Source organism: Chrysochloris asiatica, unplaced genomic scaffold, assembly GCF_000296735.1.
Source record: "Chrysochloris asiatica unplaced genomic scaffold, ChrAsi1.0 scaffold00036, whole genome shotgun sequence".
Classification (NCBI taxonomy): domain Eukaryota; kingdom Metazoa; phylum Chordata; class Mammalia; order Afrosoricida; family Chrysochloridae; genus Chrysochloris; species Chrysochloris asiatica.
Genome location: NW_006408554.1, coordinates 5,492,954 through 5,514,495, shown reverse-complemented (window position 1 = coordinate 5,514,495; position 21,542 = coordinate 5,492,954). Strand labels below are relative to the sequence as shown.

Below are 21,542 nucleotides of genomic sequence, written 5' to 3'. Positions count from 1 at the left end.
ACGAAAATGTATGTTTTAATAAACATAACAGTTTTCATATATAAAAAAAATAGTGTTTTATATATATGTGGCATGTACATTTGCTCAGTCTACAGACAAAAACTGGGGCACAAAAACAAAATAAGTTACAGACACAATACATTCTTCCCCTAAACACTTCCGCATACATATCAATACCTAAAGTTCATATTTTCTTATGGTTCTTTTTAAAATAAAGTTATATTTAATGCAATGAACAAATCCTAAATGTGTCATTCAATGAGTTTTCACAGATGCAATGTCATCCACTAAAAACATGAGTGTTCTTAGCTAATTACAATAATGAAAGCATGGCACACAAGCATGAAATTAAAAATATTCAGGTAAACTTCTTCTCAAGGTATAACATACACAATGTTTAAAGAGAATTTTAGAGTGGAGGGGTAATACAAATACAGTTTATATTTATTACAAACATACTATAAGAGAGGTGTTGTGCTAAGCATTTTACAAACACTAGCTCATTGAGTTCTCATAGTAACTTTACAAGGCATTTATTATAATTGCCCCATTTTAAAGATGAGAAAACTATAGCTTAAAGATGTTAAATAACTCACCCAAGGTCACAAAGTTAGTTTCAAATTTCTCTAATCACTGTATCTTTTATAAAACCACTGAAAAGTCAGACATTTTCGAATTAGGGTTTTATCATCCTTAATCATGCCTCTGATGGAGACCTGAACAATCAGCGAACAGCAGAGTAATAGGAAAGTCCCAGCATAAAAGTGCATCGGTATATGTTGCAAATTAGCTGATGGTAAAATAAACTAGTGTATGAAGATTGGAAGCAGATGAGCTGGCTCAGACTCAGAACCTCAATCATATCAATATGGAAAAATAGTTCACTCGCCTGCAAAGTAATCAACCTACCAAATTTGCATCTCAAACCATACTTCTTTCCCATCTTTTACCAACACAGGAGGAACCAGACATACGCCCAACTCCCAATGAACATGAGTTGAGCAGAACTTATTGACTACCTCAGGACTCTGTTCAGTGATGTAAGGGGCTTCAATGGAGAAAAAAGTATCTCCCCCTCCCCCAGTCTCACTTCACATACGGACACTATGATAGCCTTTAATCAGTTACCCTGGAGTCCACTCTGACTCATGGTAACCTTGTGTGTCTCCGAGTAGAAACGTGCTCCACAGGGTTTTCAATCGCTGCTTTTCTAGAAGTGAATCACCAGCCCTTTCTTCTGAGATGCTTCTGGTAGACTTAAACCTCCAACCTTTTGGTGAGCAGCATGACTTAATAAAAGCTGCTATTATAAAACAAAGGAGCTCTGGTAGCGTAGTGGTTACGAATCAGGCTGCAAACCTGAAAGTCAGCGGTTCGAAACTACCTGCCGCTCCGCGGGAGAAAGATGAGGCTTTCTACTCCCGTAAGGATTTACACCCTCGGAAACCCTGTACAGGGTCGCTATGGGTCACAACTGACTCGACGGCACTTAACAACAACAATTATAAAACAACAATGATGAAAATATCCAAACCCATTACCACTGAGTCAATTTCCTCATAGCAGCCCAACATAACCAACCAGAACTGTCCCACAGGGTTTCCAAGGCTTCAAAACTTCATGGTAACAGATTGCCACATCTGCCTCCCACTGACCGTCCAGTTAGCAGCCAAGTGCTTAACCACTGTGCCACCAGGACTCCTTAAGCTGCAATTATTCTACCACACTGCTATTTGAAACAGTATAATATATAATACACAGCATATATACATAACACACATATGTGAGAGGGCTTCAAAAAGTGCATGGAATAATGGAATTCAAAGAGAATTACAATTTATCCGCAAAATTTTTCAAGTCACTTCTTGTGTGTGTGTGCATGTTATGTATAGTAACTACACTTAGTATTTTTAGATAGATTAATTAAATGTCATAACAGCCGAGGTTAAAGATGTAATCACCATTTTATAACGGTCAAAACAGAGGTTCAGAAATAATAGGGTGTTGTTGTTGTTAAGTACCGTGGAGTCGGTTCCGACTCATAGTGACCCTGCACAGGGTTTCCGAGGCTGCAAATCTTTATGGGAGCAGAAAGCCTCATCTTTCTCCCATGGAACAGCTGGTAGTTTTGAACTGCTGACCTTGAGATTAGTGGTAATAGCAGTAAATCGATGAGTAGCTCTTTCTACAAGTCAAGCACTATTGTATTTTACCAACTCATTTAACCTTCCTAGCAACTCTATATTGTTGTTATGTCCTGGTGTAGCGCTGTGGGTTACTGCGTCAGACTGCAAAGTTGTTTGAACTGCAGGGTCGGTGGCTCAAGCTCACCAGCTGTTCCTTGGAAACCCTACACAGGGTCGTTATGGGTCAGAACGGACTCGATGGCCCTTAACAAGAACAGCTGATGTGGTACTGTAGGATCAGCACTCCTCTGTGAACCACAAGGTTGGCAATTCAAACTCACCAGCTGCTCCTCAGAAACCCTATACAGGGTCACTATGAGTCAAAACTGACTCAATGGCTCTTAACAACAACAACAGTTAATTCTGAAGGAGCTCTGGTAGCATAGTAGCTTACAACCTGGGCTGCTGACTGCAAAGTCAAATCTACCAGTCACTCTGCATGAGAAAGATGAGGCTTTCTGCTCCCGTAAATATTTACAGCCTTGGAGACCCTATACAGACTCACTATGAGTCGAAACTGATTTGATGGTACGCAGCCAACTACCAGTAGATTCTGACTCATAGAGACCCCATGGCAGAGTAAAACTTCTCCATAGGAATTTCTAGGTTGTCAACTCTTTGTCCCCCAGAGAATGTGGGCGGGGTTGAACCATCAACTTTTCAGCTGGCAGCTGAGTGTTTTACTGTTGTACGATCCCTACAAATAGATAACATTATATAATCTTCATTTTACAGATGAGGAAGCAGAGGCATACAGCAGTAGGTGATTTTGCAACAAAGCACCAGCTCACTAGGAAGTGTTGGAAACCAACTTTAAACCTAGGTAACAGCCTGGCTTCAGAGTCCTCTCCTAGCCATCCTGCTCTGCTGCCTATCAAAGAGCGCATGTTCCAATGGTTACTGAGGAGCTCAATTAGGACTGTAACCCTGCCTGACTTAAAAACTCGCGCTCTCAAAACCACGCAATGCTGCTTTCCTATATTTATAATACTCACTTGCCTCTTTCTCTGATATTTATATTACTGCTCACTCTCTTCTTTATCCCTATCCAGGTAAATAGTCACTCTAAATCACACTGAAATTATGATGTGTAACTACAAGATTTCAGACAAAAACGCCCTCCTAATTTCCCACTTAGAGCCCTTTCTTTCTCAGCCCTCACTGCCTCTTGAATACAATTTTCTGATAATTACCTACGTGTATTTCTAAAACATAGATCTGACCACATCCGTTCCCTTCTTAAAACCTTGCAGAACTGAATTCAAATTCCCAAACCCCACACATGAAAGTCTTTAGCAGCTTTGGCTGACTATATTAGATCCATATCTGTACAACAACACACACACACCTAAGGAGTAGGGATTCCTTTGCCACAGCTGTAGAAGCCATGTCTCTCTTGTCTTCCAGCTTGGTACCCAGTGTTTTCCCACCTCTCCCTTCAAGACTCAGTTCACATGTACACAGCATCCATCCTTCACCTTCATTCACTTCAGTTGTGGCTAGGTGTCTCTTCTGAGGAATGGAGACACACGCCATTAAATGCTCAACTATTAGGTAAAAGGTAGGTGGTTTAAACCCACCCAAAGGTACTTTGGAAGACATGTCTGGCAATCTGTTTCAGAAAGGTCACGACCGTGAAAACTCTCTGGAGCACAATTCACCTCTGACACAGAAGAGGTAGCACGGGTTAGAATAACAGTAGGACAAGGAACCATCACCACTATCTCTGGAGAAGAGAGACCTTGTTGTAAAGCATGCTGGGCCTGTATCCATAGGTCAGCTAGCCTAGCACACTCGACTCAGAACTTCTTGGCAGGCATGGTGTTTGGTGTTTGGTAATTTGCTAGATAGGTACACCCCACTGCCGACTAGTCAATTCCAACCCATGGTGACCCCATGTGTGACAGATTAGAACTGCTCCAGGGAGTTTGCTTGGCAGCAGATTGCCAGGGCTTACTTCTGTAGCACTGCAGTGTGGGTTCAAAGTAGTTGTGTGCAAACCATTTGTGCCAAGTTAATATTTCTGGGATGAATTATTAATTTGATAGAGGATGTGGTTGTTAGGTGTCATTAAGTTAGTTCCAATTCCTAACGACCCTATACAGCAGAACAAAACACAAAACACTGCCTGGTCCTGTGCCATCTTCACAATTTTTGTTACACTTGAGCCATTGTGTATTTGCTGCCACCGTGCCAATGGATTTGCTGCCACTGTGTCAATCCATCTCTTTAGAGGTCTTCCTCACTGTCGCTGACCCTCCACTTCACCTAGCATGATGTCCTTCTCCAGGGACTAGTCCTGATAATATGTCTGAAGTATGAGAGACGAACTCTCATCATCCTTCTTGCTAATAATAATGGATGTATAGTGAGCTATAAAGGAGCTCTGGTAGCGTAGTGGTTACAAATTGGGCTGTGAACCGCAAGGTCAACGGTTTGAAACTACCAGCTGTTCCGCGGGAGAAAGATGAGGCTTTCTGCTCCCATAAAGAAGTACAACCTTGGAAACCCTGTACAGGGTCGCTATGAGTCAGAACCAACTCGACGGCACTTCACGACATGAGTGAGCTATCTATATACTATGCATAAATTCTTGCTCTCTTAATTTCCCCCCACCTTCTAAATGTTTACCTCAGGTTATCATTCTTTCACAATCTCAACAAGCCATTAAACCTAAAGGTAATAACGGTATGATCTTTATATTATGTGGTTTTTCTTGGGCAGACTATGAAGAAAGTGATTCATCATTGCAAACATACTGTTAAGTCTAACAACTGAAGACGACATTTATGAATGGTTGTTGTTAGGTACCCTCGAGTCACTTCCCACTCATAGTGACCCTATGTGTTCACGATGTTAATTGCTGACATTCTCTGAATAGACTACCTGCAACTAACTATATAAATTGATCTATGAGCTTATTCTTTTCAAAGGTTTAGAAAATAGGCCTTAGATAAACAGAATTTGTTTATGCTTTGTAAATAAAATTAATGGATGTTATTGCTCTCTTGCAATCACTCACTTGCATTACTTGCTTATTAGTATGGGACACTGAGTCAACAAATATTTATTGACTATTTAATTACTGCCAAGGCTTCTGCTACGTGATGAGGACATACAATGTCTGTATTTGCCTTCAAGGAACTTACGAGAGTCTAGGACAGAAAACGCACATAAAAGGCGCTGTTATATTTCTTTCACTGTGGTCATTATCTCAGGTTAAGTTACAAACATTTCGTATGGCAGATAAAATACTCCAGTGTGAATCAAGCCCATGATTTGAATATAAAGAAAGTAGACCAAAATCAGACGTGACTTTGAGTCTCTTCTCCAACACAGTTAATAAGCTATGTAAACAGACTTGTTCACCTAAACTGTTAAAAATAACGTGCATAAACATTACTTTAAACTTCAAGAGTCATTTTATCAGGATAAAATAAGGTTTATAAAATGCATAATGATGTGTCCAAAGCATAGGAAGGACTCTCAATTCAGTGTACAGCCTTTGTTTTCCTAAAACACATTCTAGCCACTGAAAATGCCCCCTTTTTACTAATAGATGCAATAATTAAGTAAGCATTTTAGGTTTTGACTCATCATGTTGTTGTGTGCTGTTGAATCAGTTCAGACTCATAGTGACCTAGTATAATGTTTCTGAGGCTGTAAATCTTCACAGGAGCAAAAAACTCACCTTTCTCTCAGGGAGTGCCTGGTGGATTAGAACTGCTGGGCTAGCAGTCCAATGCATAACCTACTATTCACCAGTCCACAAGAAAAATGTTTCCAGTTGATATTATAGGGAACACATAAATATACCTCCTTGGGATGTGTTTGGTAGTTTGTGTACCTTTTGGGTGTAATGGGATATTGGAGACATGAAGCAAAAGCAGAAATCTGCAAAATGAGCAAACTGATATGTATACAATTATAAAAAGCTTTTACTTACAAACAATGTTGGGTCCTAACACTTAACATAGATTCCCTAATTAATTTCTCAAAACTTAAGTTCTTTGTTAATGAAGGCAACAATTAGTGATCACTGAAACTGCTTTATAATTGTAACAGATCTTTTTTTTTTTCCTACCAAAATTAAATAGTGAAGATAAGTATTATGTTTATTCTAGAAAACAGCCTTGGGTAAAAAGTCAAGAGCCAGAGGTTGAGAGAAAGTGCCTGTGATAGGCAGGAGAAATTAATCTAAAAGGAGAAGTCCCAATAAACGCAGAAGCTATGGAAAGAGTAAAAGAAATGTCAGGAAATATGCTTTGTTGAGGATATATAATGAGTCTCTGACAGGACCCTTATTTTGTGTTGGTTCTGTGATCAGGTTGTAATATGTATGTTTTCTATTATATTACGGGCTTGAAGTACGAATTACTCTTGTTCCTTACTCCGAGTAATAAGGTGAGATGAAACACCCACAACACATACACACACCTTTATCTATATACTGCCACCCCAAGGTACCCTTGCCCAACATCAGAAGTTGTTGTTGTTGTTGTAGTTAAGTGCAGTTGAGTCGATTCTGACCCATAGCCAAACCCGTATAGGGTTTCCATGGAGCAGCTGGTGAGCTTGGACCACCGACCTTGCAGTTCAAATGACTGCAGTCTGATGCATTAACCCACAGCGCCACACCAGGACTCCTCATCAGAAATTAGGTATTACTTAAATCAGGTAATCCATGATCAGAGAGATAAGATTAGCCCAAAAGTTACACTCATTAAGAGATCACACATCTCCTTGGAGGGAACCAGAGGTTTCTCCCAGAAGACAAGATGTTTTTAGATAGTTGTATTTCTGCTTATACCAAAATTCTGACCCATCAAGGGAGATGCTATGAAACTGATTCTCTGGACCATTAACTACTGGAAATAAATGACAACTGTCTCTATGCAAGCTATAGCTTATCAGGAAGTTTGTCTCCAGAAACTCTGAACCTCCTAATAGGTTATACCTACTGGCGTTTTTATTCTTATTATAAATGACATCATTAGCTCTCTGAACTACAAAGTCCTACGACTCCATTCCTTTTTCCTTCTAATTTTACCTCTTATTGTACTGCCTGTCATTTGCTTTTCTCCAGGCACAGTGATGTTAGTGTTGTTGTTCAGTGCCATCGAGTTCTGAGCCACAGCAACCCCATATAGGGTTTCCGAGGAGCTGCTCGTGAGTTTGAGCCACCAACCTTGCAGTTCAAACTGACCTTGAAATCCACTGCTTATCCTAAAGCGCCACACCAGCCACAGTGATATGTCCTTGCTATTCCTAGAAAATACCAGGCACAATCACAACTTGGGACTTTGGGAATTATAGTTCTTATGAGGCCCTCAGCTAAAGTCAACATAACTCTGCTTGGTTGATATAATATGGTTTCTAAAAGTCAAGAGAAATGTAAGCAAATTTATCATGTACTTAATTTTTTTTTCTTTCTGAGTTACAAAATATTGACTCTGAGCAGTAGCCACACTGCAGCCACTTTAATTTCACAGTAATACTGCTCCAATACAAATGTGCATATAATAACGACTATTATAATGAAAAGCAGAGATGACTTCCTAACTCCGATTGATCCCAGAAAGGCTTAACATAGACAGACGGCTGATGGAATTACAATTAAGTCCAAAGCTTTGAAAACTAGTAAGAGCCAATCCTCTAAAAGTTAATCTATTGATGCAATGTGCTGTACACACATGACCACAAGAAGAAATCTCACACACTCACACACACAAGGACTTAGTGAGTATGGCTGTCCCAGGAAGTCATCTCATAATGAAATCCCATTGTCTTTCAAAGCCTCTGTTGTTGGTTCGTACACAACTCTGCTATTTGCTAGGGAATGGCCTTCTCCAGCCACGAAGGGGCCAGTGTGGCAGGGAAGGTGCCAACGTTTAATATGAAGGTATCAGAAAAGTCACTGGCTGATGAACAGAATCACATATTCTCTCAATAGGGTAATATAGTAATTAAAAAACCCAGGTTAGAGACTCAGTAAGTACTTAATTAAAATACCAGTTCAGATACCAGAGGTTCCATTATAAAACATATCAACTTTAAATATGATATGTAACCAAGACTCAGTTTTCTTATAGTAAAATAGTACCACAAAAGTAACCATTAATAATATCCCTTTACAGAGTATCTATTAGGTTCTATGTGAGCTATGTGTTTTAGATATCTTCAAATCAAGCCTAATGGAAATCTGTTATTATCCTATCTTCACAGGTGAGGAAACAGACACATAAGATTACTTGCCCATGTTCACATAGCTAGTAAAGAGATACTAGAGCCGGGATTGGAACCGAAAGAGTCAGATAAATAAAATATGGAGATTTGCCATCACAATGACTAACAATAAGTTGTTCATAAACATTAGCCATTACTGCCAGTATTAATTAATAATAGGAATGTGAAAATTATCCAAGTTACATATTCATACGATACATGTATCCATATACATAAAGCACATATACTATATATATGCATATATATGTAAATATTAAATCCTAATTATTTTCTTCATTCTTTTATTAATTTTGCTTAAGAAAATTTCACTGACTATAGATAAAATCTACAAAATATCATTTAGGAACTTCTTTACTGTCTATGTCTCTTAATTTCCAGAAGCCAAATCATGTACAAAATGTAAACAACAATAAAACAAAATCACCCGGTTCCTAAGGACAACAGAATATTTAACCACAAATATATAACCACAGCCTTTAAAATGTAACCTCAACCCATAACTTTATACACATTCACCAGATGATAGATATTTCTTCTAAATAAGTTTCCTTAAAACATCCTAGCTGAGTATCACTATACCTTACTAAATTAAAATCTGAATGAGAAACACACAGCCAATTCAGATAATCTCTTAGTGATCGGCATATACTTTGTAGAAACAGAACAACTCTTAAGTAGCTCTTCATAACCTTATAAAGCTGAATTAACTTATCATCCTTAAATATGCAATGTAAAATCAACTAAAATTTTGAATGCAGAAAATTTAGTCACCTAGTTCAAGATTACATTATCACCTTGGAAATCTGATATACTAAATCAAAGTTACTATTTGAATTACCATCAAAATCCCTGAAACTCAATTTGTAGTGAAGATTCCAATTCCATCTGGTTTTAAGTCACTTCGATGAACATACCTGTTTTATGACAAGTTTAAACTTTTTCTTGAGTTTTTATTCTAAATTTAAAATAGCAAAAACTCAGAGTTCTCAGTTTCACTCACTCACACCTCTCTTCTGCCTTTCCCCACTCTGCACCCCACAGACAACCAAAAATAAACACTCAAACTAATAATATATGAATTGACCAATGTTGGGCTCCCATGGACTTTGGACAACTAGAAAAAACAAAGATGGGAAGAATCACTGCTTTGCAAACAAAGCCTTAATTAGAAACGTAAATAAAAATCCTTTTACCACTACAGCCCTGAATCTTCCTGAAAGAACATTTCCTAACTACTTCTCATACGTAAACAACATAAATATCAACACCGGCCTCTACTAAATAAAGGCCTGAACACATTCCCAAACATCAGAAATTCTTTCAGGTCTGAACCTTTAATAGGTACCCAATAGAAACATTGCCATCAAAAAGCCTGTTCCTTTAAAAAGTATGTTATAACAATCTCTCTATTTCATAGTGTCTGAAAGACTAACTGTCCAAAAGACTACGAAAAACAGTTAGAAGAGAGCACACAGTTGGTGTTTTTATAATCATACATTAATCTCCCCCTAGGACAAGCTTTAATTGCTTAAGAGTAATTAAAATGTTTCTTAATTCCTTAGGAATCACGTCATTTTTTAACAATATCTTTTTTCATTGCAAGTAAAACATTCATTTATGCTAGTGCACTGTATTTTACCAATTTATATTTTTCATTTCAAAGATACATACACTAGGTAAAAGCAACAGTTAACTGACATGATAATTCACAGAGGATTCAGAAAAGAGTTTTAAAATGTGAATGGTTGAAAGTTTTGAAATATGAAACATTCAAACAACGACTCTAACTAAATAACATTTCATTTTAGAAATTGTTTTAAAGCCCAGTATTTGAGGCTGTAGCTCAGTGTCTTTCTGTTTTTATCCCTTAGATGAACCATGAAAATAGGCACTAGCCTGTGAGTACAAAACCTACAAACACTGAGTCTTATGATAATTTGGCAGCAGACCTAAGAAGAAACTTAATATTCTGTGCCTCTCCATTCCATTCCCTTCTTGTTTGTTCTTCAGATGAAGTTATGGTTTTTGATACAGGAGATTTTCATGTTTTCTTAGCCTCATTATAGGGACAAGTGGTGGCAGGAAGTAAAAATATGGCTGAGTAGGAGAAGACAACCTGTATAAATGTAGGCAGAGCCAACAATTGTGTAAACTAAGTGGAAGTTTTGTTGACCTAAAAAAAAGGATAAAACTTCCAGTTGTGCTGCAGATAAGTTTTTAAATGATCAATCTGCATTTATAACTTGCAATATTTGCAGTGGAGTTAGAGGAGGTCATTAATAGTTTCAAGACCATTTTAAATTTTAATTTATCTCTTGTTTTCTATTCCTCTAATTCAATGGTTAACATGGTTAGTTTCAAATTAAGAAAGTTTTTTGTTGTTGTTGTCTTTGTTTTTGTTTTTCTTAAAGGATAGGGAAATCTTTTATGATCATATTTCAGGGATGCTTGCCAGACATTAATGAATTAACTAAATTTAAACTTAGCTCCTCTAGTGGTGATCAAGAAGAACGAAATAATTGTAGAATATATGTAAATTGATTCACAATCTTAATAATAACTCAGAATGCTCTAGTATTGTTTGATCTAAATAAGCCTGTAAAGTGGATTATGAAAAAAGTTTGGGCCTACATTTTCAAACTATATAAAATGTAATATCCCAGTAGTTTGACTAAAATTCCATTTATTCTCTAGACAATGTGCACTGACATCTTCTTACCTAGCTTTCTAACTATTAACAGCTCTGGCAAAGTATGGCAATAAAGAATGCCTACAAATAGGGTGAGGTGAGTAATTTTGTAACTGTCTGAAGTCATGTATTAAAAGCACGTAGTGCCATTTCTAAAACATATTACTTTGAGAATAATTTCTAAGTATTTCCCAGACTGTTTTTATAGATTTCATACACATCTAGAGTATTTTTTGAACTTGTTTAAGATATGAAAAGATTTCATACAGTACAATATTTCTGGCCATGAACATAATATCAAATTATTAAGCATAAAATATTAAGCAATATATTATCACTCACATGAACTTAAACAATCAACTACACATCACTCACTCAAAGCCATCCAAGGGAGCTGTCTCCAAATGCATACTCTGTTTCAATACTGTGTAATTCTTATTTTGTAAGAGATCATTTGCCAGTAAACCAATTAGAAAATGAAAACTTCTTATCCCTTATTCATTTCTTCAATCCAACCCCCCCACCCCCGCGAAGAAAACCAAAAACCAATCATCTCATAATTATTCCTACCCAAGTGTATTGGTGTAGTCCATTAAGCAAAACAATCATATTTAGCCTTTTAAAAATGATTATTTATAATGGTCGCCTTATTTGGACAGTGCAGTAATACAGATGACTACCAGTCCCCTTCTACCACCACCAGCAGTGGCTGCCTACAAGCTCTCACATGAACCCGCTTTTACACAGACCCCAGCTTGCAAAATGTAGTAGGATTGTGTTCTCCTGAAGGGAAATTCCAAAAGGAGCAAAAAGAAGACTGTTTTACTTTATTTGCTCAATGAAATTTATTTACCCACCAAAATTGTTTTCCTGTAAGAAATCTAGATTTCTTTTTAATTATCTATCAAAATGGGAAGAAAACTGTTTCAGATGCAAAGACACACATCATTAAGAGATTAAGTTTTGCTAGGTCAGCAAAGTTTCTACTTTTAACAGTGGCCATTTTTCATGAGCAGTAGAAATGAATACATTTACTAAAAAAAAAAAAAAAATTAAGAAAGTTTACGGGGAAAACGATCATGGTTGGTATAAAAAATAAAGGTATCCCATATCCAAAATGACTAATTTTATATTATTGTGTTATCATAACTTTAGTAATTTCAAAAGGCAACACTAATACATATAGGAATGGTATATCAAACAAACAAAAATAGTATAGATGTTAATTATATTTATTTTTTAATGGGGTGATAAAAAAGGTTACTATGGTGATTAGGAATGGATGGTTAGGGATTTTGTCTACAGATAAAATTCAGTATGTATAATTCACGAAACTTCTAGGAAAATTTATGCTACGAGTTAATCAAGGTACTGAATGAGGTTTAGTAAGCAATAAATAGGCAAAAGCATTCTGTGCAGCAATTATCAGTAGTGTACTATGTAATCCAGCCTTCTATATGTTGAGGATTTTAAAATGCACATCACACCTAAATGTGCATAACAGGTAGCAAACCATACATGTAATCATACTTATAGGTGGGACTTAGATATCTATGAATTCAAACAGGTATTTCTGTTTATATTAAATTCACACTGTTTAATTTTATAAAAATAATTATCATAGTACTATGCTTAAAGCAAACTAGTTGAGCCTTTAAGAAAGCACATAAATTGTGAGTTTCTTCCATATAAAGGTGTGTATTTTATAAACAATACATTTTTTCTTAACTTTTTCAAATTTCATGATGAGAGCCAAAAGAACACTAGGCAGACACATTATTTTATTGCTATCTAGAAGCAATCTAGTTCAATATTTAAATGTAAATTAATTTGGCTATATTTAGTAATAAAAGGGAAAGTAAAACTAAGGAAATAATTCAAAATTTTCATTTCTCATATGTCAAAACAGCAAATTGAGACAGTGCAGTAGCAGAGGATGATAAAACTCACTCAAAGGTTAAAAACGTTACACTCCCATGCATACATATGCATGTATGTATATATGTGCATCTATGCAAACAAAACCATCATATTTATATAACATTACAATAACTTAGTTATGTGCATCATCTATCTAACAGTAAATATGGATGAATGTGCCAAATAACCTAGAAGAGAAATATAGGCAGGAGTTAAAGTATTTCCATGGATTTAACAACAGAAATCACAATCACCTCATAACAAAGTGAGTATAGAAGAACAAGGTGCAAAGTAAACAGTCAGAAGGCAGACACTCACCTTCAGTGCCATTGGGAGTCATGGAATTACTATTTATATGAGTGTTATCGAGTTTGGGGCCACTGGGGGATTCACTACTACCACTCAGACGGCTATGCGGGCTGGTTAGATCCTGCATTTCCATAGACCTAAAGACAAGAAGTCTTCCATTTGACAGATGTACCAAATTCATAACACCACTATTTAATGCGCTAACGACTTGACACCTCCTTTGAAATACACTTGCACAAAAGTCCCATTGTATCTATTTTCTTAGACTCAAACTAGTTCACCTTGCATCTTGACTTCAGTCATCCTTTCATTTGGCCTACCCATTTAACCAAAAACTTGACGTGGGGTCCATATACCTAGAAGATGTCATTTGCCTTACCTATTCAGTCAAATACTTATATGAAGCGTTTAGCATCTTTTCTCTGCCTCTCTGATACAGCTCAAGCCACAGGTCTAATGTGAAGCTAGTACATCTATTTTAATCTTCAAAGAAGTACGCTCACACTTTTATTTTTATATAAGAGGAAACCAAAGACATTATTTTTTTAAAAGACAAATATGTAAACATGTACATACAATACAAACAAAAATCACTTTTCTTGCGAATGTTTCATCTAATAAATCAGCACTAGATACTCCCTTATAATTTACCACCCAATTTAATGAGTCTCCAAACCAAATAAAACACTTGAAGCCTACAGTCTAGTGACAGGGAATGAGATAGTCCTGATGCATGTGTTTACTCTGGCAAACTACTTAATTGTTCCTCTGTTTCCCTTGAAACAAATGCAGCATTAAAACATGATTATGGCGGCTCACTTGTTTGCTTTGTGGATTACATACAGCGTGCCCAATTGAAAAGGGATAAGGCCAACATAGAGTCCCTAAGAGCATTAACACTTGGGAATACCTCAGCTGTCACTCAGGGAAATAAGAACAATTCCACTTTAAAGCTATTATTTTCCATTGTTTTCCATCTGAAAACAGTTAAATTCCCCTCTGAAAGTTCTTAAACTCAGCAGTGAATCATTCCATAAAAGGTACAGAATTACTCTTGTTCATAATTGAAAAACTGTTCATTTCTATTCAGTACTCTATTAAGAGTGGAGAGGGTTTTACTTAAAGTCACTAAAAACACACCTAGATACCATGGTTCTGCTTTCTGACAGTCAAATTTTGTGAGTTTTTTTGTTTGTTTGTTTGTTTGTTTTAAGTCTAAGACTCTTTCCATGTATTTCAAACTTCATATAGTTTTCTTTTTTATAAAAAAAGGGGGGGTGGCTTATGTTACATATATGAAGTTAGCACTGTTGCTCCTCACCCCCACCGTGTCAATAAAAGCTACAGTTACTGTAATTTGGTGGTAGCACTTAGAGTAACTGCAGATAGCAGTTTTTAAAACTGCTTAACATGAACTGTTTTACTTTTAAAGTGAGTTTTTCATTCCAAAAGTCTCCTAAATTCAAACTGCAAATGGTTTAAAATCCAATTTCTCTCTCCTAATTCACATTACACAGTTACAATTTTCCTAACACCAGAAACCATAACCCATAATCATTTTCCAAACGAGGCTACTATTCCATTTCTACACACTTACACTTTTTTTTTTTTACAAGCACACACACACAAATTGTTAAGTAATTTCCAACCCAGTCTGTTGCTATTAATAGTAATAATTATAAGAAATTCTATACAAAAATAGATATGGGTCCTAAAAAGGCGCTCTCCCCAAGTGCCAAATATCAATAATATCCTTACCTGCAATTTGAGGAAACAGCAACATCTGAACTGGTTTGAGATGTTTGCACCTGTGATCAGGGGGTAAAAAATTAGAAGCTGTTGTTACTCGGCTTCAGTTACTCTTCCAGGTCTTAATTATATAGAGCACATGGCTGAGAACGACAATGCTCTCTTTTAACCAAAAGAGAAAAAGGAGGATCCTGCAGCAGTGAAAGGCATATTGTCTTTAAGTTGAGGTCTCAACTGTTGTTTCCTCCTGCAGGTCTCTCCTCCTCCCCTTGTCAGGGGGAAGGCAGCCAAATGACGGGATAGTGATTCATCACTGGCCTATGACAGCTGCAAACAGGATTACCCCTCCCCCAATCAACATGCAAAGCAGCCTTGCCCAGGCAGCTTGGAAAAGGTACTTGGGGGGGATGGGGGGGGAGGAAGGGGGGTAGAAATAGCTATTAACAAAATGAGTGTGTTTAACAGAAGGAGTTTAAGCAGTAATGCTACAGCATCCCCCTAAGATCTTTCATCTTCTGTTATCATCAGCTGAACAAGAGTTCCCGCCCACAGCTCTGACTCCTGACAGTTTCTTACCCTTATCGCAATGATTTTCTTCTACATTTACTGTTTGTCATTTAACATTCATGAAAACCGCTTCTGGGCAGCTTTCAGGTAATGCTGGACCAACAGTATCTGGCAAAGGAAAGTTTTCAGAGCCATCCTTGAGCAATGGACTCATTGACCTATGCCAATTTTAAGTTTCAGCGAGTTCATCTCAGCCAGGTAAAATAGAAAAGTCACATTGCTTTTTTGTTTGTTAATTCTTTAACTTTTAAACCTGGGAAGGGAATGGAGAGTTTGATGATCAATTTGGTGTCCCAAATAACTAGTCTCTTTTGTCTCTACCAGTAATCTGTATTTTGGGATTTTACTGAACAGTTTTAGGTGGAAGGTTTGAGTCACTGCCCTTTCTCCAGAAGCAATGCAAACTGTCAGCAGGTAATAAGGCTCAGGTGGGTTAAGAAGGTTGCTGGCTTGCAAGGTCAGACTAAACCCTCTGTACTAAAGAGCATTCTGCATTAATGTTGGAAATGACTCAGGATCCCAAATCTTTGGTGTGCATTTTCACTCAACCTGAACTGGCATTAATTATGGCTACAGAACAAAGATGAGAGCTGAACCATCTCAAATGGCATTAAAGTTATCCAACTAAACATCTTCTGTTGAGTCCTGTTATTTGTTAATTATGATTTATGAAATTAAGAAATACTACCTTTCTGGCAAGAATAAAGCATCGTCAATGTCTAAATGTCTCGGTGTAATGTTACACGGAATTTCTGTGTATGCAGTACTATAATATATGCAGGACGGAAAATAATATTTTAAAGATGCTAGAGTATAAAATGAAAATTTAATTTTAATGCCTGTAAGATAGGTCCTTTTGTGATAACAGGTTTTCCCGATTTTTGTTAAAATTAATGTTCTCACACAAGAGTAAATGATTCACCTCAGAAACTATAGCAATATACCTCAAGGGTAGATTTTTCTTTCTTTTTTTTTTTTCCATTTCATACACCTGGAAAAAATTATAGGTGAGAACTAACTTAGTTTTAAGAACTCTCTTGGCTTAATTTATGTAATCATTTAAAGTGTACTTTCTGCTAAATATTAAAACATTCCCATTTTAATATTAGCCAGATAGCATCATCTTGGAAATAACAGTTTAGTTTACTGTATACTTTGAAAAGTTTGGTTATACTTATTTTTGAGGGTTAACCTACCATATTTAAATTTCAAAGTCAGTTAATAACAAAATGAAATCCAAAATGAGTAAAAAATATTTTTTTCTCATTGAAAAACACAAATGCATTTTTAGGACAATGTATTTCTTTTATGCTGGGCTTGCTTCAGCCTCTACTGAGATTTTTCATACACTATGATTCTTGCAAGTTCACATCCATGAACTTCATTTCATTAAGTATACTTCAGATATATTCTTTTGTGTCTCAATGATTATTTAAACCATGTGTTGTGTGTTACTGTATTTAAAAATGACTCTTTAATCAAAATAACTTTAAAACAACTAATCCTCACTTAGGCTGGTCAGCTGAATCCACATCGTGGTCCAGGAAAAATAAATCTACTCTCAAGAATGCGAATGCAGACAACAATTAGACACAGATGTGAGCAAAATTAGTTACAGTTTACAAAATGCTACACTTCACATGCTTTCAGTTTTTTATGTGTAGTACAAGATTACAGTCCAGCAAGGAAACGTATTCTTCTAATGACTTATCTAAAAAGAACACCTAATTCTGGTTGGTGTGGATTTTTTCTTATGCAATCTCTATGGAAATTTCTGTTGCTAAGGTTTAAAACCATAATGTATTTCAAAGCTAATCAATTAGGGATATTTCCATTCAAAAGAATAAACAAAAAGTTCCTGGTTGCAGAAAAGTATTAGGCATTCAGTAAATTCACATTTTCTGCTTTATGTCCATAAATATAATATATTTTTATGTCTTCTCCTAATCTGGTATTTTTAATTCAAATGTCTTTTATGAATGCAAAAGGATTTCCCAGATATTTATAGTCATCTTATACGACTATGAAGTTATTTTACTTTAACACTTTTAAAAACTCTTTGTATGGAATATCCATAGTAGCATATTGACAGTTGTGAACAGACACACACACACACAAAAAGATAATGAAACTTCTTCAAATTTAAACTCAAGACTCCTATACTAGTAATGCTGACTTCTGATTAGTTAATGAGGTCTTTTAAGTTTGCCTTTTTTCTAATTAAATTTATAATTTTTCACAGATGTAACTTTTGTTGATGTTCAATTTGTCTCTCTCATTTTGTTAAACCTCACATAGTACTTCACCAATCCATTGAATAGCCACATTAAATCTGTTAATACCATGCTCTTCAACCCCAGAAATTATTTCCAGAAGGCAAACTTGCTTTGAGAGATCATCAAACAAGACTTAAGGTACACATTTTATGACATTTTCCCTACCACGGCGCTCAGGATGCAGAGTAAAATTCATGACTTTTGCACTGTTTATTATACTTTGCTAAATTACAAATCAAAAGCATCTGACAGAAGATCATGTATGAAGCCAAAAAGTTAATAATGTTCTGTGAAAAGTAAACTGTAAATGGAAAGGGATTCTAAATCTCAGCAGCACAGAGCAAATAAAATGTAGGTACTTGTCAAAATTATGGGTTTTCCACAGGCTTTTTTGCTTGCTAGAAGCAATTTTTATTAAATGACTATAATTTAAAATTTTTTAAAAAACTAAAAAGAAATTTTCAAAGTGAAAGTACTGAACTTATCTAAATAAATAGAGTTGGCAGGCAAGCTAGTTTTTTGCCCAACCACAGATCAACCTGAGGACTTCCAAATCTCAAAGACAATAGCAATTTTATAATCAGAATGTATTTTATGGGGGTGGGGGTGGGGAATGTCTTGGCCATTAAAAAACTTGTTTTTTAAGCTAAAAGTTCTCCTTAATCAATATTTCCAGCTATGTTATCAGTGTTGTAATAAAAACCTAAACCTAAAAGCCAATTGAATTTCTAGGAAAAGGTTGCTGTCTTTTAAACATTAATAGTTTATTTCCCTCTCCATCAAAGGCTCCATAAAAGAATGCCTAGTTAGTATTGCAGGGTTTTTATATGTAATCTACCATATGACTTTCTGAAGTTTCTTGTTTTTAAAGAAAACAATGATATTTTCTATTTTATAAAATGTTCGATGAATATAGGAATAAGTGTTTAACTCATACTGATTCAACTACAGCTTTAAACGATTGTTTTCAAAATTAACAATAAACGTTGCATGAAATACTTTTGGAATCTTATTAAATTGGAAGTGGTTTTATACTCACTGCAATTGTTCTCTCCTTTCCAATGCATTCTATAAAATAAATTTTCCCACTTAAATGGAAATTTTCCTGTGAGAAAATCATTTATCATGTCCAAGGAACACACTTAGCAGTTGATGGTCCTTTGGCACTCAAAAGCTGAACAGTTGCTCAGTTAGACTTCAATGTGTGTCACTGCAAGAGTTTTCAAGATTGAAAATCCATAGCTGCTCATTCACTTACTAAATATATTAGGCCTTGGGAGAACTTAAGCAGCAAGCAAGTTAAATACCAAGTATTTGATAATGCAAAAGCATTACTATTTATGTGTGCATGTCCTCAAATCCAAAACAGTGGGGGAAAGAGTCACACAAGTGTATTACCAACAAAATAAAACCTACTCTGTAAGGTACATTACAAAAGAGAACCCCAAACCTATGGAAAATATACACTGTACTATGTGTTTAACTACCCAAATTTTGTGCCTCTTGTCATTTTAAAACACATACCATTTTTCTAAAGTCAATGGCATCTTTGAATATATGAATTCTGATAAACACTGTGTTTAAATGTGTTCCAAAACTCCTCCCAAGAAATATAACCCCAAGAATCATTAGCAATTCATATACTCGTTTGGAATGACAAATAATTCAAAAAGTTTCAGAGTCTAGTTTTTAAAATTCAAGGTCCATATGAATCATACAAAGTGTCAATAGTGAAAAATATTTCATTTTGGCTAGAATTGATCACTTTTTGAAGATCAGCCTGTTTAATACAGCAGTTGCACAATTTGTTTATTGAAAAAAAAGTGCTATCAATTTATTTTGTTTTCGATTGTCCTTTAGAGAGCCTAATTCCTTCTCTTTTCCCCATATCAACCTAAAATGTGCAGGGAAAGTTACATCTGTGTTGTAATGGATACTTTTTACTGAAGAGCTCGACTGAATAATTTTATTCAATATCAAACAATAATATTTGAGGTTTGTGCAGAAATTCATTAGAGATAGGAAGTGCTCCTCATACAAGATTATGATGGCGTATTCTATTTTTTAAATATGCACCATAACAAAAGTAATTGTCAGCACAATATGTAATTATCCCTTAATGAGTCTAACTACTCAGATAATTTGGGGGTTAAGAATTATAGTTTTATGGTGGAACACTGTGGTTAATAAAGTACGAGATACAAAGTGTCATCGTTTTTCCCATGCCATGATGCTTTTATTTTAAAACAAATCCAAACACTAATAAAAGTACTCCTGTTATCTTGGGCTGTGCCCACAGGACAGCTGTTGCCAGTCACTACAATTTTTCAAACAGTCAGCTTGTACTTACAGTGTTTACATCTGCTGCATCCACCAGTTTAATATGCTCCTTCGAATTTTCTGGTTTAGCAAACCTCCATTCCTTACATAGTTTTGCTCCCGGATAAAGACGAGTAAGTGATTTTAGGAGGTCTCAGTGGAGCCCTAGCGCTTCTAGAAGCGGAGCGCCTCTGGAGGGTGAACCCCGGCTAAATGGAAAGCCGTCTGGTTGTTGCTCCTGCTGCAGGCTCGGGTAGCGGAGCGAGTGAACGAAAAAGCTTTCCCCAGAAAGAAAACCGCCACAGCGGACTGCAACAGGAAGACTTAAAGTCGGAAGTGGCACTGGAGAGTTTCTATCTCGCCCCAAACTCGGAGCCATCAGCTCCCACCGTCCTGTGTAGTAACAGCCTTGAGCCCTGCGCTCGCTCTTTCCCCACTAAACAGCAGCAGCAGATAGCATCTGAGAACCCTAGACAAAGAAACAGCAGAATCTCATCCCTCGATTTGTTTGCGCAGCCTTGTAGGTCTGCCCATGGAGCCTCGGGGCTTTTTTTGTTTTTGCAACGCAAACCACAGCTATTCTCTTGTCCTAACCTTATTGGCTTAAATGCAACAATTGAAAGGAGCACTACTCTATCTGACTCAACCTTGCTGCTTTAAAAAAAAAAAAAAAAAGATTATGTAAATGAACGCGCCCCATGCTATCTGAATAAACAGCTGTGTGAGAATAACTTCTCTAAGGCACTGTCAACACACATCCTCTTACTAAAGCAGCGACCAATTAAGATCTTTAGGGAGTAGTTGTTACACGTTATCTTTCACACTTCTCCAAACTTTTTTCAGGTCTTGAAACGTGGGAAATCTGTACTTTTCAAAAGTTGTTTCCTATTGTACCCACTAACAGGTCCAGGGAAAATATAAACTAGAACGACTGTTTCCATTAAGTGTGTGGGGGTGGGGGACGAGAGAGGGAGGGACACAACTAAACGTGTGATTATTAGCAATTTCAAACGAAAGCCTGAATGATGATTCTGCAGTCATTTCTAGAATGGTATCGTTTACATGCACCATTTTTGGATAGGAACTCGTTATTTCAGTGTTGAGTTTTTTAAATGATTTTTGAGGACACCGTTCATTTTATGTAGAATCTTTCTTGCAGCCTATTCTTGAAAAAAAAAAAAAATCTAACTGAACTCAGAATCTCTGTGTGATAACATTACAACACTCACCTGGAGAGCTGGGCTCCTCAGATTACAACTAAATTACAGTTTCAGTTTAAGA

General features: G+C 36.3%; 1 protein-coding gene across 6 annotated transcripts in view; it reads right to left on the bottom strand.

The window, feature by feature from the left end:
* EYA1 (eyes absent homolog 1 (Drosophila)) overlaps positions 1-20,866 on the bottom strand; it is a 217,598-nt gene extending 196,732 nt beyond the window's left edge. For 2 of the 6 annotated variants that reach the window (XM_006860020.1, XM_006860022.1), the window contains exons 1-3: positions 20,293-20,866; positions 15,109-15,158; positions 13,360-13,487 (exon numbers count right to left, since the gene is read on the bottom strand). In XM_006860020.1, the coding sequence (XP_006860082.1) occupies positions 13,360-13,483 (124 nt within the window). In that variant the 5' untranslated portion in view covers positions 13,484-13,487; positions 15,109-15,158; positions 20,293-20,866. Of the gene's footprint in view, positions 1-13,359; positions 13,488-15,108; positions 15,343-20,292 lie in introns of those variants that run through there. The other 4 variants (XM_006860024.1, XM_006860023.1, XM_006860021.1 and 1 more) reach the window with 4 other exon arrangements.
* Positions 20,867-21,542: the final 676 nt, after the last annotated feature.